This window comes from Chelonia mydas, chromosome 5, assembly GCF_015237465.2.
Source record: "Chelonia mydas isolate rCheMyd1 chromosome 5, rCheMyd1.pri.v2, whole genome shotgun sequence".
Lineage (NCBI taxonomy): Eukaryota > Metazoa > Chordata > Testudines > Cheloniidae > Chelonia > Chelonia mydas.
The window spans coordinates 14,444,078-14,464,358 of record NC_051245.2 but is presented as its reverse complement, the minus strand read 5'-3'; the positions used below and the strand labels follow the sequence as shown (position 1 = coordinate 14,464,358).

The window sequence follows — 20,281 nt, the reverse complement described above, 5'->3', positions numbered from 1 at the left end:
GAATCTGCCAGTGCACTATCCCCCACACCCTTCGCTGCCAAGATCTGTAGGTGCCCGCTTAGCTAAATGCACATAATATGTATACAAACCCGACAGCCCATCTCCTAGAGAGCAGGACACCATTTCATGGTGACCCCGCATCTTGGTTTAACTCCTCATGTCCAGTTGCACTAACCTGCGAGATGTTGGACTGCGTTTTCTCACTCTCCCCGTCCCCTTCCGTTTTGTCGGTCAGCAGACCTTGGACTTGGTACTCAAGGACATAGCTGTCAATGAACCTCTCCAGCTCTTCGATTTCCTGAGATCGGCTACTCCCTGCCTCAGAGGAGGCAGAGGCCACAGAGGAGCTTTCCATCACTCCAGGGAAGGAACTGAGAATGGAGGGGGCCTGGGAAAAGAGAGAAAATACAAATTAATTCCTTGTCCTCTGCATAAAGCCACAAGTCTGACAAGCAAAATACTTTACATACACACTCACAAACACATGTAACACACACACACGCTGCATTCTCCCTTAGGTGACAGTCACAAGCATGTGCCTTCATATTTCAAAACACCTATTAAGTACAAAAAGAAGTCCAGTTACAGAAGCAATGTACCAAAGCCCCAATACCCTGGTTAGTGAGTACGGTGCCTTCTGTTGAATGCTCCTGTGTTACAGTTACACGAACTTCCAACAGCAGGGCTAAAAGAGAACGTAAGCCTTAATGCTACTCAAATCTTTCCTTCACAAGAACTCGAGTGGCAGACACACATGTTCTAAAGCAGAAGATCCAGAATGCTATTCTCCATAACCAAGCAGTGAAAGATACACTGGCCTGAAACTGCTCTTTGCAGCACTGAACCAGTACCAAACAAGGACTGCTAGAAAGGCGAAGCAGTGACAGTTATAAATTTCAATACAGAACAAAGAAAGTGAAGGAAAAAGGCTAGAAATGCTTTTTTTTTCTTCCCTACCGGAAAGCTGAAAACATAGTCACCCCCCCCCCCCCCCCCGTGCCTGTCTGGCACAATCTAGTCCATAATGTATTACCCAGATCCAAGGAAAGAAATGCTGACAAAGGTTTAAGTTCAAATTTGTCATTACAGCACCTTCTCCTGTAAGGGTCTATGTACAGTACAGCTGAAGTGATGAAGAGCACATTCATTACTATTCTAGTTGTACTGCTGACAAATGGACAACATGGCACCAGGTCACAGCTGGGAACGACACACCGGAATGTGAGGAATCCAGGGGGAGCATACATAATTAAAGGAATCTATAGTATAGTGGTAGAAAACAAAATGCTACCTCAGCATCTGTGACGGCAAGTGGTACAGCCAGGAGATGGTCAAAGATGTGGTGAGTGCAACAGAACAGAAAGGTCAACCTGGGTTCTATTTTGCATGTTGTTGGTAGCTAAAAATTTACTTATTAGAGGGGAAAAAAAACCCAATTTCTTCATGAGCCCATTTGCTGGAAACCACAGGGGAAAGCAGTGGGTGGTTTGGATCTCATTAGTCTCAGTCTGAACTTACACACCAGAGCGGCACTAGGAGGTAAGCAATTTATTGCTGTCTCCAGAGAAAGAACACACAATCCCCTTTACACATAAAACCTTGTTCATTGGTGGTGATAGTTTTGTTCCTAGCCTGTGCTGGAATGGCACTGAATGGTGAAGTTAATGGAAGTTCAGGACACTTAGCTCTGCTCACAAATCAAGCCTTCATGTTATATGCGATGGGGCATATCATATATTTATCCCATTGTACAGTGCACCTCCAGTCGCAGCCTGACTTGAAGGTCCCATGAGGAAACTGTGGATTTAATTTGAGGTTGGTGCTACTTATTCATAAAATCATTCCTGAGTTTGCTGATTTCTAGACAGCAGATAAATCTGCTCTGAAGGAGTTGTTGATTTCATAGCCTCTCATTTCCAGACAGGGAAATGCCCTGCGTCCTTGCCTTTAAGTCCATCTTTGTGATAGAAACAAGATTTGCCATATAAGATAGAATCATAGAAATGCAGGGCCGGAAGGGACCTCAAGAGGTCCTTTAGTCTTCCCCTCCCCCCATGCTGAGGCAGACTAGACCATCCCTGACAAGCATTTGTCTAAACTGTTCTTAAAATCATCCAGTGATGGGGATTCCACAACCTCCCTAAGTAATATGTTCCAGTGTTTAATTACTCTTATAATTAGAAAGTTTATATAACCTAATATATAACCTAAATCTCCCACACTGCAAACTAAGCCAATTACTTCTTGTCCTATCCTCAGCGGACATGGAGAACAGTTTCACCAACCTCTTTTTGGCAACCTTTTACATATTTGAATACTATCATGTCCCCCCCTCAGCTGTCATTTCTCTAGATTAAACATGCGAAATTCTTTCAATCTTTCCTCAGAGGTCAGGCTTTCTAAACTTTTTATAATTTTTGTTGCTCTCCTCTAGACTCTCTTCAACTTGTCCACGTCTTTTTTAAAGTGTGGTATCCAAAACAGTTTTCCAGTACTCCAGCAGAGGCCTCACCAGTGCCGAATAGAGCAGGCCAATTACCTTCCATGTCTTACATGCGACACTTCTGTTACTCCACGCCCAGAAGTAGATTAGCTTTTTTCACAACTGCATCACATTGTTATATCACTCATACGCAATTTGTGGTTCACTGTAACCCTGAGATCCTTTTCAGCAGTACTATCATCTAGCTAGTCATTCCTCATTTTGTAATTGTGCTTTTGATTTTTTTCCCTAAGTGTAGTACCTTGCATGTCTGTATTGAATTTCATCTTATTTCAGACAAATTTTCCAATTTATGAAGATCATTTTGAATTCTAATCCTGTCCTCCAAAGTGCTTGCAGCATTTCATAGCTTGGTGTCATATGCAAATGTTATAAGCATACTCTCTACTCCATCATCCAAATCATTAATTTAAATATTGAATAGTGCCAGACTCAGGAAAGACCCCTGCAGAACCTCACTAGATATGTCCTCCCACTTTGTCAGCAAGCCATTGATAACTATGCTCTGAGAATGGTCTTTCAAGCAGTTGTGCACCAACTTTATAATGAATTTATCTAGATCCTATTTCCCTAGTTTGCTTATGAGAATGTCATGTGAAACTGTGTCAAAAGCCTTACTACAAATCAAGATATATCACATCTACTGTTTCATCCTATTCACTAGACTGGTAACCCTGTCAACAAAAGAAATTGAGTTAGTTTGGCAAAATTTGTTCTTGACAAATCCATGCTGGCTATTCCTTATAACTCTGTTATCCTCCAGGTGCTCACAAACTGATTATTCAATAATTTATTCCAGTACCTTTCCAGGTATGGAAGTTAGACTGACTAGTCTATTATTCCCCGGGTCCTCTTCATTCCCCTGTATAAAGAGAGGTATTATGTTTGCCCTTCTCCAATCTTCTGGACCTTTACCCATCCTCCATGAGTTCTCAAAAATAATTGCTAAGGGTGCCAAGATTCCTTCAGCGATTTCAATACGAACCTGAGGATGAATTCCATCAGGCCCTCCTGACTTGAATACATCAAACTTACCTAAATATTGTTTAACCTGGTTTTTCCCTATTTTAGGTTGTGTTCCTTCCCCCTTGTTATTAATATTAATTGTGTTGAGTATCTGGACACCGTTAACCTTTTTAGTGAAGTCTGAAGCAAAATAGATATGAAACACCTCAGCCTTCTTGATGTCATCAGTTATTAGCTCTCCTTCTCTGTTAAGTAGTGGACCTACACTTTTCTCCATCTTTCTCCCGCTCTTAATGTATTTAAAGAACCTCTTCTTATTGCCTTTTATGGCCCTTGATAGATGTAACTCATTTTGCGACTCAGCCTTTCTGATTTTGTCCCTACATGTTTGTGCCATTCTTTTGTACTCCTCCCTAGCAATTTGGCCATTTTTCCACTTCTTGAAAGTAAATTTTAAAAACCTACAAAGTCATTAAAGAGCTCCTGATGGAGCCATATTAGCCTCTTACTATTCTTCCTATCCTTCCCTTGCAGTTGTGCCTTTAATATGGTCTCTTTCAGAAACTGCCAGCTCTCCTGAGCTCCTTTTAACCCTTAGATTTTCTTCCCACATGACCTTACCGACCCGTTCTCTGAGTTTGTTGAAGTCTGCTTTTTTGAAGTCCATTGTCCTTATTCTTCTGCTCTCACTCCTTCCTTTCCTTAGAATCACGAAATCTATCATTTTATGATCACTTTCAGCCAAATTGCCTTCCACCTTCAGATTTGTTACTAATTTCACCCCATTGGTCAGAATCAAGTCTAAAATGGCTGTCCCCCTCCTTATTTCCTCCCTCTTTCTGGAACAAAAAGCTGTCCCCAATATATTTCAAGAACTCATTGGACATTTTGTGTTTTGCTGGTATTATTTTTCCAACAGATGTCTGGGTAGTTACAGTCCCCCATTATTACCAGGTCTTGTGTTATGGATATTTCTGTTATTCTAGAAATGCCTCATCCACCTCCTCTTCCTAATTTGTTGATCTACCATAGACCCGTACCATGATATCACCCCCTTTTTTTTTTTTTTTTTTACCCCTTTTCTGTTTACCCAGAGACTCTCAACTGATCTGCCTCCCACCTCCTTCTGGACCCTCAGAACAAGTATATATATTCTTGATGTATAATGCAACACCTCTACCCTTTTTACCCTCCCTGTCCTTCGTCAACAAGCTATACCCCTCTATAACAATATTCCAGTCATCAGACTTATCCCATCAAGACTCTGTGATTCCAATTAAGTCATAATTTAGCGTATGTACTAAGACTTCCAGTTCTTTCTCTTTATTCCACATAAGAATATAGGAACAGCCATACTGGGTTAGACCAATGGTCCATCTAGCCCAGTATCCTCTCTTCCGACAGTGGCCAATGCCAGGTGCGTCAAAGGAAATGAACAGAACAGATAACCATCAAGTGTTTCATCCCCCTTCACCCATTCCCAGCTTCTGGTAAACAGAGGCTAGGGACACTTCAGACCATGGGTTTGCATCCCTGCCCATCCTGGCCTATCCTCCATGAACTTATCCAGTTCTTTTTTGAACACTGTTCTAGTCTGGCCCTTCACAACATCTTCTGGCTCAGAGTTCCACAGGTTGACTGTGAGTTGTGTGAAGAAATGCTTCCTTTGGTTTGTTTTAAACCTGCTGCCTATTCATTTCATTTGGTGACCCCTAGTTCTTGTGTTATGAGGAGTAAATAACACTTCCTTATTTACTTTCTTCACACCAGTCATGACTTTATAGACCCCTTTAGTTGACTCGTTTCCAAGCTAAAAAGTCCTAGTCTTATTAATCTCCCCTCATATGGAAGCTGTTCCATACCCCTAATCATTTTTGTTGTCCTTTTCATTACCTTTTCCAATTCCAATGTATCTTTTTGGAGATAGGGTGACCAGATCTGCATGAAGTATTCAACATGTGGGTGTACTATGGATTTATACAGAAGCAATATGATAGTTTCTGTCTTATTATCTAGCCCGTGGAACACACTGCCACAAGATATCATGAATATTACGATTCTAAAAGGGAGTATAAGTTTATATGGGTAATGAGAACATCCACAGTTATATTATTAACAAGCTAAGAAAAGAAGAAATTTAAACCCTCATGCTTGGCCACTGTCATTAGTTGTATACTGGGCTAGAAGAACCATTGGTCTGACTCAGTATGGCCGGTCTTATGTTCTTACGTCACACACTAGCTGACTGGGGATGGAAATGGGCAGGTCATTCCACATTTGTCCATTGTGGGGACTCAAGCACCTGCCCTCAGAAGCATATGATACTGTCCACTATAAGAGAAAGTCCGCTGTATTAGATGAAGCATTGAACTGATCCAATATGCCAATTCCTTATCCAGCCATTACCCTGGAATAGGTTTAATGTTTTCTCAATCAAAGAAACAACAATACCAGTAAAGGTCAGTGATCAGTGACTGTAAGCTTCTGCCTTTACACTGACCATTACTCAAGTGATCGGTAGAGCCCTGCGCGGATACAAAATTTGTATCCTCATCCGATCTGCAAAAATGATCGGCCGATATAAAACGGATATCCGCCGATATGAAGCGGATATCTGCAGATTTGCAGGGCTCTAGTGATTAGTGTAGATCCCCGACCCTGGATGCCTGGGATCTTTCCCCTATTTCTGCCACTGCTACTACTACATGACTTGAGAAAGCCACTTAGGTATACAAGTTTGAAAATGTTCACCTAAAGCTAAGCATCTAAATAAACAACCTGAGTTTCAGAGCTGCTAAGCACTCTCACCTTCCATCCATGTCAATGAGAGCCACAGATGCTCAACGCCTCTGAAAAGGAGACCACCTATTTAGGTGCCTAATTTAAGCACACACATTTGAAAACGTTGGCCTACCTGACTTGGACAAAGTCAAACAGCAAGTCAGAAGCAAAAGATGGGAATAGAACCAAGCAGTAAGAAAGGAGGTTGGCTGCATTTCCATATTATACAGTGGCGAGAAATGTACAAATAAAATCCACAGTACAGGGTTAACTGCACTACTCTGTCTTGCCCCACCTCAGGGTACTCCAGCAAATTCTGAGTGCGAATGCAAATCACAAACTAACAATAGCCTCTTAATTTTCAACTGCAAAGCACGGCAGCATTCACATGTGACAAAATAATGGAAGCCTCTTTGGACCACTCACATTGACAATGATCTAATTCAGTGGTAGGCAACTCGCGGCCCGTCAGGGTAATATGTTAGCGGGCCGCGAGACAGTTTGTTTACATTGACCGTCCGCAGGCACGGCCACCCGCAGCTCCCAGTGGCCGCAGTTCGCCGTTCTTGGCCAATGGGAGCTGCAGGAAGCGGCAGCCAGCATGTCCCTGCAGCCTGCGCTGCTTCCTGCAGCTCCCATTGGCCAGGAACGGCGAATCGCGGCCACTGGGAGATGCAGGCGGTCATGCCTGCGGACTGTCAATGTAAACAAACTGTCTCGCAGCCAGCCAGCGGATTACCCTGATGGGTCGTGTGCGGCCCGCAGGCCACAGGTTGCCCCCCACTGATCTAATTGCTAACAACCATTCACACCAGAAAAAGGGTCCGAATGCTTATGTCTTTGATTTCATAGGGCCTGATTCAAAATCCACTAAGTCTTTCCACTGACTTCAGTGGCTTTGGGTCAGGCTCTTAAGGTGCAACTTGTATTCTTTCCTGTTGCCTATTAATGAGAAGAAACAGGAGTTCTCACCTCTCTGTGGGTTATATATGCAGGGTTCTGTCCGCCACATTTTTTGTCACGCCCCTAATATTTTGTCTGTGTCCAACAAATTATGAAGCAGATTTTAAGCCACTTTGAGAGAAAAATAAAGAAGAAAAAAAACAAAAAAACCCTGTTCTCAACCTATCTAACTCCTGCCTTCTGTCATTTCTGCCCAGTTTTGGCATCCTTCTGAATCAGCTCAGAATGAACAGTTCTGGCTAAAGGACTTCATATGCTTACTGAATTGTTCCCAAATGTGCCCAGATTGTCAAAAAGGCTCATTATGTAGATCAATGTCACACATTAGCTCCACGAATAGGATTCCAAATCTTATTAAAAACAAAAAGAGCCTCAGAGGGAACGACACAGATAACAGGAGCTCAGCCCAGAGAGATATCATGTTTCTCACCAGTGACGCCTCTAGCTAATTCATACTAATTATTAAATGGAAATTACAGATGTGCTCTCAAAAGAATCCTTAGCTGTGAGGATGGTGGCTATGATATATGGCCTCAAGGATGTGAGAGTGAGGAGATAAATAAGTGAGAGAATCAAGAATGGGGGAAGATCTTACCGGCACACAACTGAGACAGGACTCAAGTGAGCGGAGTTGGAGGCATTTCCCACCCTTTTTCATCCCAATTTCACATGGGATTCCCCCCCCGCTGGAAATCTGGCAAGACATTGATGTATATCAAGGTGTGTCTTCCTGTGTCTTCCTATCCAACAGAAAGGCCCTTTTAGCCTCCACATCTGTATTTTTTATCTAGGTGCACAAAGTATATATATTACATACACAGTTCCAGTTTGTTTGAATCAGCTTTTAGTTCTAGAGGGTGGCAGGATGCAGCTTGGAAGAGCTGCATTATACAAAGTGATTTTTTTTCTGGTAAAGGAATTCCCGATTTCTTCTGCTAGCACCCAGTTTTCTCTCTCTACCTATAAGTGCAGCAGTTCACTAGTGCCACACTAGCCTGATCGTTATGGCAGGGGGCAGTAGACCACTAGTGTAGACACTTCATGTTTTCCTATATTTTTCTCAAGCCTCTGTGTTTACTGCTCCCCGTCTCCTCCCACTTCCAGCTTCACGCCTTCTTCTATGCTGCATCCTTCACTGGACAGGTCTCCCAATTATTGTTCAACCAAGTGCCCTCCCTCTCCTATTTCAAGTCACCTTCACAAACCACATCTGTACCAGGCATGTCTGCCAGCCAGTCTTGGTTTGTTCATCACACTACATATTTGGGCCTTCAGAACATGAGCTCTTCTGGGCAGGGACCTTTTTGTTTGCATAATTATTTATTTTTGCTTTGCACATCTTGTATCTGTTTTCAAGTGCCACATACACTTACATTGCTGATGAACAACAGTCGCGCACACGGACAAATCTGTGGGGCCCCCGACCTGGTGCTGTAAAAGTTTCACAGGCCCCTGACACAGCATTCATTCCATGCGTAACAGCTTGTGGATCTGATGAAAATCCCTGGGACATCTGCTTCCCGGCATAAGAATTCCAGTAAGACTGGGATTTCAAAATTCACTCCACTGAGCTGGTCTCAGGCAGGCCACCCCTAAAGAAAAGGGATTGAGATCCTGGGATTCAATCGGCAGCACCTTCCCCTTAACAATCCCTTTGGTAGCAGATAAAATTAAAGACAGGCAGGCTCCCTCATCACAGCAGGAAGCCAGTAACGGCTAAATCAATTCAACTAAATCGGAAAAGGCTTTCCTCCTAGTATTGATGCCTGGCTTCTCTCTCCCCTCTCATAAATGAAGTACTACAATGCACGGCCCCAGGCAACAGTTAACCCACCATATACTTGCTATATTGGCTGCATCTACCAGCTACAGAAGGATGTATAACACTAAGGTTTGGGGCTAGTCTACACTAGAAGCATGACAGCAGCACAGCTGTGCCGCTGTAACACATCTGGCAGGGTTATCACCTGGCCAGTACGTGACTGGTCTGGCTGGTTTTTTTTATGGATTTGCCAGTTGCCAGAAAAATAATTTAATCTGCCAGGTTTTTGTTGTTTTTTTTTTTTAACATGGTTTTAAAGATCTGCATTATCATCACAATTCTCTGGGCTATCTAATATTAAAAGTTTCTGCATCCAGCTAAAGATGATGCAGTGTTCCCAATTCTGCAGTTTCAGCGACAACAGATCAAAACTGTTGAAAATACAGCAGCTGTCTGCCCACCAACATGCAAGCGCGCCAAGTCCCATGAGAGTGAGGAGACATGCAATGTTACCAATGTTATCTATATGTGTTATCTCTCTAGATACTACAAGTGGCTGTTGGGAGGGGTTATGGAGTTGCCTTGTGTTTGGGGTTGTGTCATAAATATAAAGGGAAGGGTAAACCCCTTTAAAATCCCTCCTGGCCAGAGGAAAACTCCTCTCACCTGTAAAGGGTTAAGAAGCTAAAAGTAACCTCGCTGGCACCTGACCAAAATGACCAATGAGGAGACAAGATACTTTAAAAAGCTGGGAGGAGGGAGAGAAACAAAGGGTCTCTGTCTGTCTATATGACAGGTTGCAACAGGCTTGCCTTGTGGGGAAGTGGGTGCCTTTTTTTTTGCATTTCAAAAGGTGGTAACTAACGTCTGGGGAAGATGGTCTATGCCGACGGGAGACAGCTTTCCCGTTGGCATAATAAAACCGCCTCCGTGAGAGGCGGTAGCTATGTCAGCAAGAGAAGCTCTCCCTCTGGCACAGTGCTGTTCACACTCTTGCTAAGGTCAGTGTAATTTACGTCATTCAGGGGGATGGCTTATTCACACCCCTGAGCGATGTAAATTATAGCAACGTAAGTGGTAGTGTGTACAAGCCCTTGGTCGACACTGCCAACTTATGTCAGTATAACTAAGTCACACAATGGTATGGAAAATTCACACCCCTAAGCGACAAAGTTATACTGCACTGACCTAGTCCCGGGTTTAGACAGCACTAGGTTGATGGGTGGGCTTCTCCCATCAACATAGCTACTGCCTCTGGAGGTGGAGTATCTATACTAACTGGAGAAGCTCTCCCATCGGCATAGGTAGCATCTCCACTTAGCACTACAATGGTGCTGTAAGTGTAGACAAGCCCTAGATATATACAATAAATGGCAATATGATGAGCAAATATTTTAGAAGAGCTTTCCCTATAGCACTATTTCCATTATTATGAATATCACCCAAACCACGGTTATACTTATCAACATGACAGCTTGTGGAATGAAATGGTCAGAGAAAAAGGATGCGGATCGCACTTGCTGGCTACTAGCCCTACGCTCTATCTGATCTAGTGGATAGTGTCTCCAACTGAGAATCAAGAGACCTGGGATTATATAGTCCTGCCTCTGCCACTGGCTTGCAGTGTGAACTTGCGCAAGTCATTTACAGCAACTTCCCTATGCTTTGGCTTTGCCGTCTGTAAAATAGGCATCATAATGCTAAACGCCCCCCGCTTTCTGTTAAGTGCTTTAAGAGATCTTACTCCATGGCACCCCTTACGCTTGGAACAGCCTTTAATCAGGCTTTAAATTAGAATGTATTCATCAGGCTTCCCTCTCCACTTCAATCAAATGAGTGTGTTACAACATTTTAAAAAAAAAATTGACCCATAAAGGGGTACATTCAACCAAGAATAGGACAAGAAGCACTCAGCGAAGTCTGCAGCAGGGGAGATTCAGGTTAGACAGCTGGAAAAAACTTTCTAACTATAAAGGATAGTTAAGCACCGGAACAGGTTAGCTAGGGAGGTTATGAAATCCCTATCACTGGAGGTTTTTAAGAACAGGCAAGCCAAACACCTGTCAGGGATGGTCTTAGTATATTTAATCCTGCCTCAGCATGGGGGGGATGGACTAGTCCAGGGTTTCTTAGCCCATGGTCAGGAGCCAAAATTGGGTCACCAGAATGTTTCAAAGGGTCGCGTGGCAGCCTCCTGTCCCATGGGGCTGGTTGGGCTCCCCTCCCTGCTCCGGGCACTGCAACCTCTGGGGTCTCAGGGCCACTCAGGTGTGGCCCAGCCATCAGGATGGCAGTCCGGGAAGGCCAAATTTGAGTGAGTGGCACGGCAACCCCATAACCCAGGTCACAACTCCACTCACAGAGATTTGGTCCAGTCAGGGGGGCACAGCCAAACCTGAACGACGCTGCAACCCCAGAGGGTTTTTGCTCAGAGGGTTCCCTGAGCCAATTTCCTGGTTTAAATAGCCCGTGTGGACCAATCAGGTGGTTTCTTTTGCTCTGGCCTCTTCAGGCAGTATATCCTGTAATGCCTAACCCTCCAGTAATTATTGGATACCAATCTGTGTGGCAGTGTGGAGACACCAGGACCCCATAACCTTCGGTTCTAGACTCACGGAGCCTTGCCATGTCCAGCTGTTATGCCAGTCATTTAGGGTGCAAGCTCTTTGGGAGGGGTAACTGCCTTTTAAGTGTTTTCAATGAAGCACATGGCCTGTGTGAAGGCATTATCAAATAATAATACAGGGATGAAAAAAGCTATGTAAGTGCAAATCATTAATAATATTCATTAATTTAAGCAGAGATTTGTTCTACATAAGCAGAAAGAGCAGACACTACGATGGTTCCTTTATACTTACTGAATGAGTGCAAAGACAGCAGATGTTTTTATACAGTATGTTTATTCCTTTGGTAATAGGATGTGCATAAGGAGAGCTCAGATGGCATGTGCTTGGTCATGTGTTCCACTAGGGGGAGCATGGAAGCAGCATCCGCAAGAGAGGCCAGACCATCTGGCAAGCCTATGAGTGGCTGCACAAAAATCCAGGCTGGGACAGGAGAAAATAAGCAAGGCCAGACAGAGAAAGCGCCGCAGGTTCCCATCCCCGGCAAGGCTGTCTCAATGCTTGCACAGAATTGGAGGAGGCTGAAGGGAAGAAGAGGAAAAGACACAGAGAATAGGGTGACCAGGTGTCTGGTTTTCGACTGGAACACCCAGTCGAAAAGGGATCCAGAGGGCTCTGGTCAGCACTGCTGACCAGGCCACTGACTGTCTGGTGCTGGCGGTGCCGGTGTCACACAGCAGGGCTGGCAGGCTCCCAGCTAGCCTTCGCGCTGCACGGCTCCCGGAAGCAGCGGCATGTTCACCCGCCAGCTCCTACACGTAGGGGCAGCCAGGGGGTTCTGCACGTTGCCCTCGCCCCAAGCACCACCCCCAAAGCTCCCATTGGCCAGGAACCGCGCCCGCGGACAGGGCAGCGCGCAGAGCCGCCGGCTGTGCCTCCGTGTAGGAGGCAGAGAGGGGGACATGCTGCTGCTTCCGGGAGCTGCTTGAGGTAAGCGCTGCCTGGATCCTGCACCCCTGAGGTCCCCCCCCCGCGCCCCAACCCCCTGCCCCAGCCCTGATCCCCTTCCCACCCTCTGAACCTCTCAGTCCCAGCCTGGAGAATCCTCCTGCACCCCAAACCCCTCACCCCAGCCACGGCCCAGAGCCCTCAACCCTCCCCCCCAACCCCTCGGTCCCAGCAAAGAGCACCCTCCTACACCCCAAACTCCTCATCCCCAGTCCGCACCCCCAACCAGAGTCCTCACCCCTCCTGCACCCCAACCCCGTGTCCCAGCCCAGAGCCCCTTCCTGCACCCTGAACCCCTCAGCCCCAACCCAGAGCCCCCTCCTGCACCCCAAATCCCACATCCCTGGCCAGAGCCCGCACCCCCAGCCAGAGTCCTCATCCCCTCCCGCACCCCAACCCCCTGCCCCAGCCCAGAGCCCCATCCTGCACCCTGAACCCCTCATTTCTGGGCCCACCCTGGAGCCCTCACCCCCAGCCAGAGCCCTCACCCCGCCCCTGAGCCAGTCCAGTGAAAATAAGCAAGTAAGTGAGGGTGAGGAGAGTGAGCAACAGAGGAAGGGGGGATGGAGTAAGCAGGGGCAGGCCTCGGAGAAGGGGCGGGGGAAAGGTGTTCGGTTTTGTGCGAGTAGGAAGTTGGCAACCCTGATAGAGAATCCAATTAGGAAAAGGCTGGGGGTGGGGAGAAAGAGAACAACATATGGGGAACTCATAAGGGGAGGCAAACCAGGAGAATTAAGGTGGAGTGAATTTTGACAAAGATACATGAGGTATTTAAAAAACATTTCCCCGTTCCCCCCACCTTGGGAAAGGAAATCCCCAAGCCCCCCTCCAAGCCCAGAGGCTGTCCCTGCATTTTACTTTTTCTGTCCCTCCCAAAGACTTACCTTGCAGCAACCCAGATGCTTCCAGAACAGCCAGAGAATGGCTGCATTGCAGGGTGACAAGAGATGCTCTGTCCCACTAGGTCTGAGCAGAGTTACTTGGACTTCTCTGCTTCTGCCCACAGTCCTGGCTCATCAGTCTCCCTGCAGAGAAGGGCCCTCTCTGGTCATTAGGCCCAAAAGCTGCTGCCTTAGCACTCCCATTGGCTTGGTCTTTCTGCCTGCACTGACTGATTTCTTTTTGCAACCAGTCCATGCTCCAGCTCAGTGTATAACCAACCAAATGAAACTCTGGCACACGGCGGTCATCCAAACCTAGCACGAAGCAAACCACGGCACGCTTGCTTCCCTGCTCCTACCCACGGCAGAGCCCAGGTTTGCTTATGGTTCGGATGTTCGCAATAGTGACAGGTGCTAATGGTAAGATCATCATCAACCTTACACTGGCTCCACCGAAAGCAAAGAAACTGGTTTTAACATGTTGCGAACATCAGCATCGATTTCTTATCAACCGGTGGCATGCAACTGAATGCAATTAGGCAGCCCTGTTTTCCATATGGGAATGCCAAATGGAAACAACCAACCGCCACCACGGCCACAGAATAATTGCTGTTGCCTAGCAGGTGGGTGGAAGAGCCTGGCAGTGCAACAGAAATGTTAAACTCCCACAGCTGGGCGGGTGGGGGCTGAGGCGAAAGGGACATAAACCTCGCCTGGTTTATGTTGGACAGCTTTCCCACCCTCTAACAAAATCATAACTAAAGCTGCATGTCTGCCATGGATGTCACGGATTCCGGGACTTTCTGTGACCTCCATGGCTTCTGCAGAGGCTGGGGCAGCTGGATCCAGGGCTCTGCTTGGGCAACCCCTGGGCCAGCACCAGCAGCAGTTTGGTTGTGGGAGGGGGCTCAGGGCTGGGGCAGGGATGCGGGGCGGCACTTACCTCAGGGTGGGGGCTCATTGGAAGCGGCCGGCATGTCCCTGCAGCTCATAGGTGGAGGGGCCAGAGGGCTCTGTGCACTGCCCCTGCCTGCAGCTCCCACTGGCTGTGGTTCTCGGCCAATGGGAGTTGCGGAGCCAGCGCTCGTGGCGGGGGCAGCGCGTGGTGTCCCCCTGGCCTTCCCTCCCCCTAGAAGCTGCAGGGACATGCCGGCCACTTCTGGGGAGCTGTAAAGAGCTGGGTAGGGAGCCTGCCAGCCCTGCCAACCCTGTCCCCCAGCACCAGAAGGAGGCCTGGGCCGCCTGCCACCACCCCAGAGCACCCCCGGCTCAAGTTTTATTAGAGGTATATAGTACAAATCATGGACAGGTCACGGGCTGTGAATTTTTGTTTACAGCCCGTGACCTGTCCATGACTTTTACTAAAAATACCCGTGACTAAAACGTTGCCTCAATCATAACACATACTGAAAACTTCCATAGCCCTTTATGGCCTTGTTGTCACTGAGAAGTTTACCTGAGTTATAACTAAATGCTGGTCCTAACTCTAGTCCTATCCATATATGAAGACCCTTAACTTGAGAGCCATGGTGCTTTTAACTTCAGTTCACTGGCCCAAGAGGGGCATAAACGAAAACTTGAGCAAGCACAACTCATCAGCTGCTAATATGACCACTCTGTAGTGCAGATGTAGGCTAGCACCACTGAAGTGCCACTAGTTCTCCCATGCTTTCCCACAATTCCCCCCATGTGTTCAGAACGGACAGACAAGTTCTCCCACAACCCACTGGGAAAGAATTCATAGAGTGGCTCAGCTTAAGGGCAGCAGCTAGAAACACAGGATGTGCGCCCAGAAGTGTTAGCAGCACACAGCAGTGGCAGTGTGGATGCAGCAGTTGGAGTGTCATTTCACAGTGTGGCCACTGTCATTCAGACTAGGCTCTCTCAAGTTAACTGCAAAGAAGACATACCCAAAGGGCCGTACCCATAACCAAATCCCACAACAACCTTGTGAGGCTAGTAGGTATAATTTTACTCCCTTTACAGATGGGGAAAACAGACACAGAGACATGAAAAGTAATGTACAAAAGGAAAGAAGTTGCATTTGCCATTTTTCCCTTCATTATGATGACACCCAAAAATGATGTCTGCATTTCTTTGACTTAGAAACTCAGGCCTTGTGCATGCTGCTTTTCCTAGAAGATTCGATGGGGGGAGGGAGGGGCTTAAGAACTAGCAGAATTATGACATTACAAGTATCAAAAAAAATAAAATCTAATTAATTGAGAGGGGAATTGATTTTTTTTTCACCTCAGACTGTCTTTGTTAAAACCTATTTAAATCAAATACCTGATAAAATCTGGAGGAAGAGATCTCTTTGTTAAACACACAGTCTAGCCAGAACTTCCTGATGCTGGTGCCTAAAGACTACAGCACACCTATAAATTCCAGAAGAGTTAACGAGAACGGCAAGTGCTCAGCTCATCTGTCAATCAAGGAGCTTTGATTTAGGTGCCTGGATATGGATTTAGGTGACTAACTTTAGTGAATAATTTGAAAAGTTTGGTCTTCACACTCCTAACCCTTCAACTGAGTGCTGACAAAGTTGCCACTTTAGATCTCTGGTCCTCCATGGAGACCTCCAGCAAAATCAGGGAATTTAGGACTACATTTCAAGCCTCTGAAGCCTCCTTTACCCTCACAAAGAAGCAGGTCACCCTTAAGCTACTTGCCCAAGGCCACAGAGTAAGTATTTGTCTGAGCTGAGCTGGAATTAAGAATTTCGGGCTCTGAGTTATTCCACTGACCTCCTAGTCCTAACCACGGCATCTAGTTTGCTCATTGTGTCAGATTCTTCTTTGGAAACTCATATTAAGAAATTGTGCTTCATAGACTTTATTTAGAGTTTCTGATTATTTGATTCTCCTGGAGGAGATGTGTGCTTGAGAATCAATATCCTTTACCAACACTAAAACACCAAGAAGCATAGCAGAGAGTGCTCCAGGATATTGGCTTGAAACACACTTACGGCCTAAAGTTTAAAAAAGGTAACAATATAAGGTAGAAGCCCACTTGCACATCTACTTTTGCACATGCATTTTGGATACATGCATTGGGAATTGCTGCACGTGTACAATGCCGTGCAGGTGCCTGTCTAGCCATGTGCACATGCAAAGCGAGAGACTTAACTTAAAGACAGGCCTTTAACGGGGTCAAAAATCTTTGACTATTTCATTACAACAGTGCAAGCAGATAGGATTTAAAGTGCCCTCTACAAATGGACAGGATGATTTTGGCAATTAATTGATCTTTAACTATTCATGGTAAATAGGCCCAATGGCCTGTGATGGGATGTTATATGGGGTGGGATCTGAGTTACTACCGAGAATTCTTTCCTGGGTATCTGGTTGGTGATCAGGGTTCAGGGTTCAGCTGATCGCCATATTTGGGGTCAGGAAGGAATTTTCCTCCAGGGCAGATTGGAAGAGGCCCTGGGGGTTTTTCGCCTTCCTCTGTAGCATAGGGCACAGGTCATTTGCTGGAGGATTCTCTGCACCTTGAAGTTTTCAAACCATGATTTAAGGACTTCAGTAGCTCAGACATAGGTGAGAGGTTTATTGCAGGAGTGGGTGGGTGAGCTTCTGTGGCCTGCATTGTGCAGGAGGTCAGACTAGATGATCATAATGGTCCCTTCTGACCTTACTATCTATGAGTCTATGAGCCCATCCTCACACAACTCCCCAGAAACCCCTCAAGCTAGCACCTATACACAACTAAGGCCTGATTACACTAAAAGGTTTTACCAGCAAAACCTTCCTTCATGCCTTGCATGTAACCATGCTTTATTTTGAGTCCTGCTGACAAAACCCTCCACTTTTGCCACTAATAGTTACTTCCCTTCCTTGAGTGACATAATCCCTCAACCCTATATTCCCTTGACCCCAAATTCCCACAGTCCCTTTAGAGGACGGAGGGTGTCTTGCAAAAATTTCCCACAGGGTAGTGCACCAGAAGGTGGTGCTGAAGATACTGGGATGCCTGCCCAGGGTGCCACACCTCTTTTGCCAATACATCCTGACGCTGTGTGGACACAATACACCAACACAAGCAGCCAAGTATGAACACACTGCAGTGAAACAGTTTTTGTTGGAAGCACTATGGCAACAGGACTCTTGCAGGTAAAGCTTTCTCGTGTGGGCAAGGCCTAAGTAACTCCGGCAAGACCACCTTCAGAAGAGAACTTGTCTTTTAAAACAAAAGAACAAGGAGGGGGAGACTGTAGTGGCCCGGTCAGATTTGCTTCAGCATTCTTGCACCGCACACCTCATGACACTCCGAGCTTATGGATGTCCCTGATGCATGACAGATGATTAGCTTCTGTCGTGTTATTGATGGTTCATGCATCCCCGGGCAGCAAAAACCATACACAGGAACGGAAGGATGATGGAATAAATAAAATCTTCAGCCAGCCATGGGGACATCAGTATCCAAGAAGCCAGATCCAGAATCAAATTTGTAATAAGCCTAAATGCAAAGCTGAATTAGAAATGAGTCAAAGACAGAAGCTCAGAGTTTACGTTTCGATAATTTAACATCTTGTACCCTTGTAATATATTGGCTCAGAGACAACAAATCCAGACTGCATACAGAAGGCGCTGATGCCACTTAGAATCATAGAATATCAGGGTTGGAAGGGACCTCAGGAGGTCATCTAGTCCAACCCCCTGCTCAAAGCAGGACCAATCCCCAATTAAATCATCCCAGCCAGGGCTTTGTCAAGCCTGACCTTAAAAACTTCTAAGGAAGGAGATTCTACCACCTCCCTAGGTAACGCATTCCAGTGTTTCACCACCCTCTTGGTGAAAAAGTTTTTCCTAATATCCAACCTAAACCTCCCCCACTGCAACTTGAGACCATTACTCCTTGTCCTGTCCTCTTCTACCACTGAGAATAGTCTAGAACCATCCTCTCTGGAACCACCTCTCAGGTAGTTGAAAGCAGCTATCAAATCCCCCCTCATTCTTCTCTTCTGCAGACTAAACAATCCCAGCTCCCTCAGCCTCTCCTCATAACTCATGTGTTCCAGACCCCTACTCATTTTTGTTGCCCTTCGCTGGACTCTCTCCAATTTATCCACATCCTTCTTGTAGTGTGGGGCCCAAAACTGGACACAGTACTCCAGATGAGGCCTCACCAATGTCGAATAGAGGGGAACGATCACGTCCCTCGATCTGCTCGCTATGCCCCTACTTATACATCCCAAAATGCCATTGGCCTTCTTGGCAACAAGGGCACACTGCTGACTCATATCCAGCTTCTCGTCCACTGTCACCCCTAGGTCCTTTTCCGCAGAACTGCTGCCTAGCCATTCGGTCCCTAGTCTGTAGCAGTGCATTGGGTTCTTCCGTCCTAAGTGCAGGACCCTGCACTTATCCTTATTGAACCTCATCAGATTTCTTTTGGCCCAAACCTCCAATTTGTCTAGGTCCCTCTGTATCCTATCCCTGCCCTCCAACGTATCTACCACTCCTCCTAGTTTAGTATCATCCGCAAATTTGCTGAGGGTGCAATCCACACCATCCTCCAGATCATTTATGAAGATATTGAACAAAACCGGTCCCAGGACCGACCCCTGGGGCACTCCACTTGACACCGGCTGCCAACTAGACATGGAGCCATTGATCACTACCCGTTGAGCCCGACAATCTAGCCAACTTTCTACCCACCTTATAGTGCATTCATCCAGCCCATACTTCTTTAACTTGCTGACAAGAATACTGTGGGAGACCGTGTCAAAAGCTTTGCTAAAGTCAAGAAACAATACATCCACTGCTTTCCCTTCATCCACAGAACCAGTAATCTCATCATACACCCACACTTGTGGGTGTGTTACAATGTCTAGATGGCAGGACTGGTTACTCTTCTCTTGCATTTTATTTTAAATAAAAACTATTTCTGCAGTTTGTCCAATTATGCAGACAGCTAACTTTGTATTTGAGTTCGGCAGTAGGGCAGTCACTCTTCTCGTTCAGTAAGATGCTTAATCATTTTAGAAAGGCCCACTGCTAATTGGTTATTGCTGGAAACCTGCTGGATTAGAGGGAAAGAGGATACTGCTGCTAGAGCAGTTCATTAAAAGGAAATTCTGAGAAGGCAAACCAGTCTTCTCCTGGCATGGCTCAGATACCATGGTGATGGGCAGCAGTACAAAACGTTAAAACACCCAGATGCCTAAGGTTATTCTACACTAAGTCAAGGAATTGTTGCAAAGGCATTACCAGGCAATCAACAAAGAGCATTAAGGGTTTGATCCTGAATCACTGACTTCACTAGGAGGAGGCCTTCACACAGCACGGCAGTTTTTGGTGCATCCACACCGAGCACACCTTACAGACACTGTTACACCATACTGCCCAGCAACATGGCTGGAAGCAAATGCTTTGGGCTGATTTCTTGGGCTCCACATTGTGGGACTAAGACAGGAAGACTGGCTAAACCATCACAACTGGCTAAACCTGTCCTCCCTGGGCAAAAAACACTGTGGATTTATTGATTTTACCGAGAATTAGGCTAACCCGTACAACGGAATCTTTGAAAGCTCCTGGACTGACACCAGCACATAAATATTGTGCAAGTATTGCAAGACTACGAGGCACCACAGCCAATGGTTTGCTGCAATGTTTTACAGCAGAGTATAAGCAGGGCCTGACAGTGCCCTTCTCACCTGCCAGGCAACAGAGTTCCAGCTGCTCACAGGCAGAAGAACATTCTCATATGTTTGAGCTTTGTGGCTCTAAACAGCAGCCAACAAGAAAAGCACCCCATTGCTTAGATTGCAAGTTCATCGGGGCAGGGCTCTCTCATTTCAATGAACAATGCCAAGAACAATGGCACTGCAAACCCCTTGCCGGGG

General features: G+C 46.1%; 1 protein-coding gene across 9 annotated transcripts in view; it reads right to left on the bottom strand.

The window, feature by feature from the left end:
• The window catches only part of CTIF (cap binding complex dependent translation initiation factor), a 334,688-nt gene that overhangs the window by 248,196 nt on the left and 66,211 nt on the right, over positions 1-20,281 (bottom strand). For 8 of the 9 annotated variants that reach the window (XM_037902488.2, XM_037902490.2, XM_037902493.2 and 5 more), the window contains exon 2: positions 176-388. In XM_037902488.2, coding sequence (XP_037758416.1) covers positions 176-355 — 180 coding nt within the window. In that variant the 5' untranslated portion in view covers positions 356-388. Of the gene's footprint in view, positions 1-175; positions 389-13,431; positions 13,704-20,281 lie in introns of those variants that run through there. The other variant, XM_037902489.2, reaches the window with a different exon arrangement.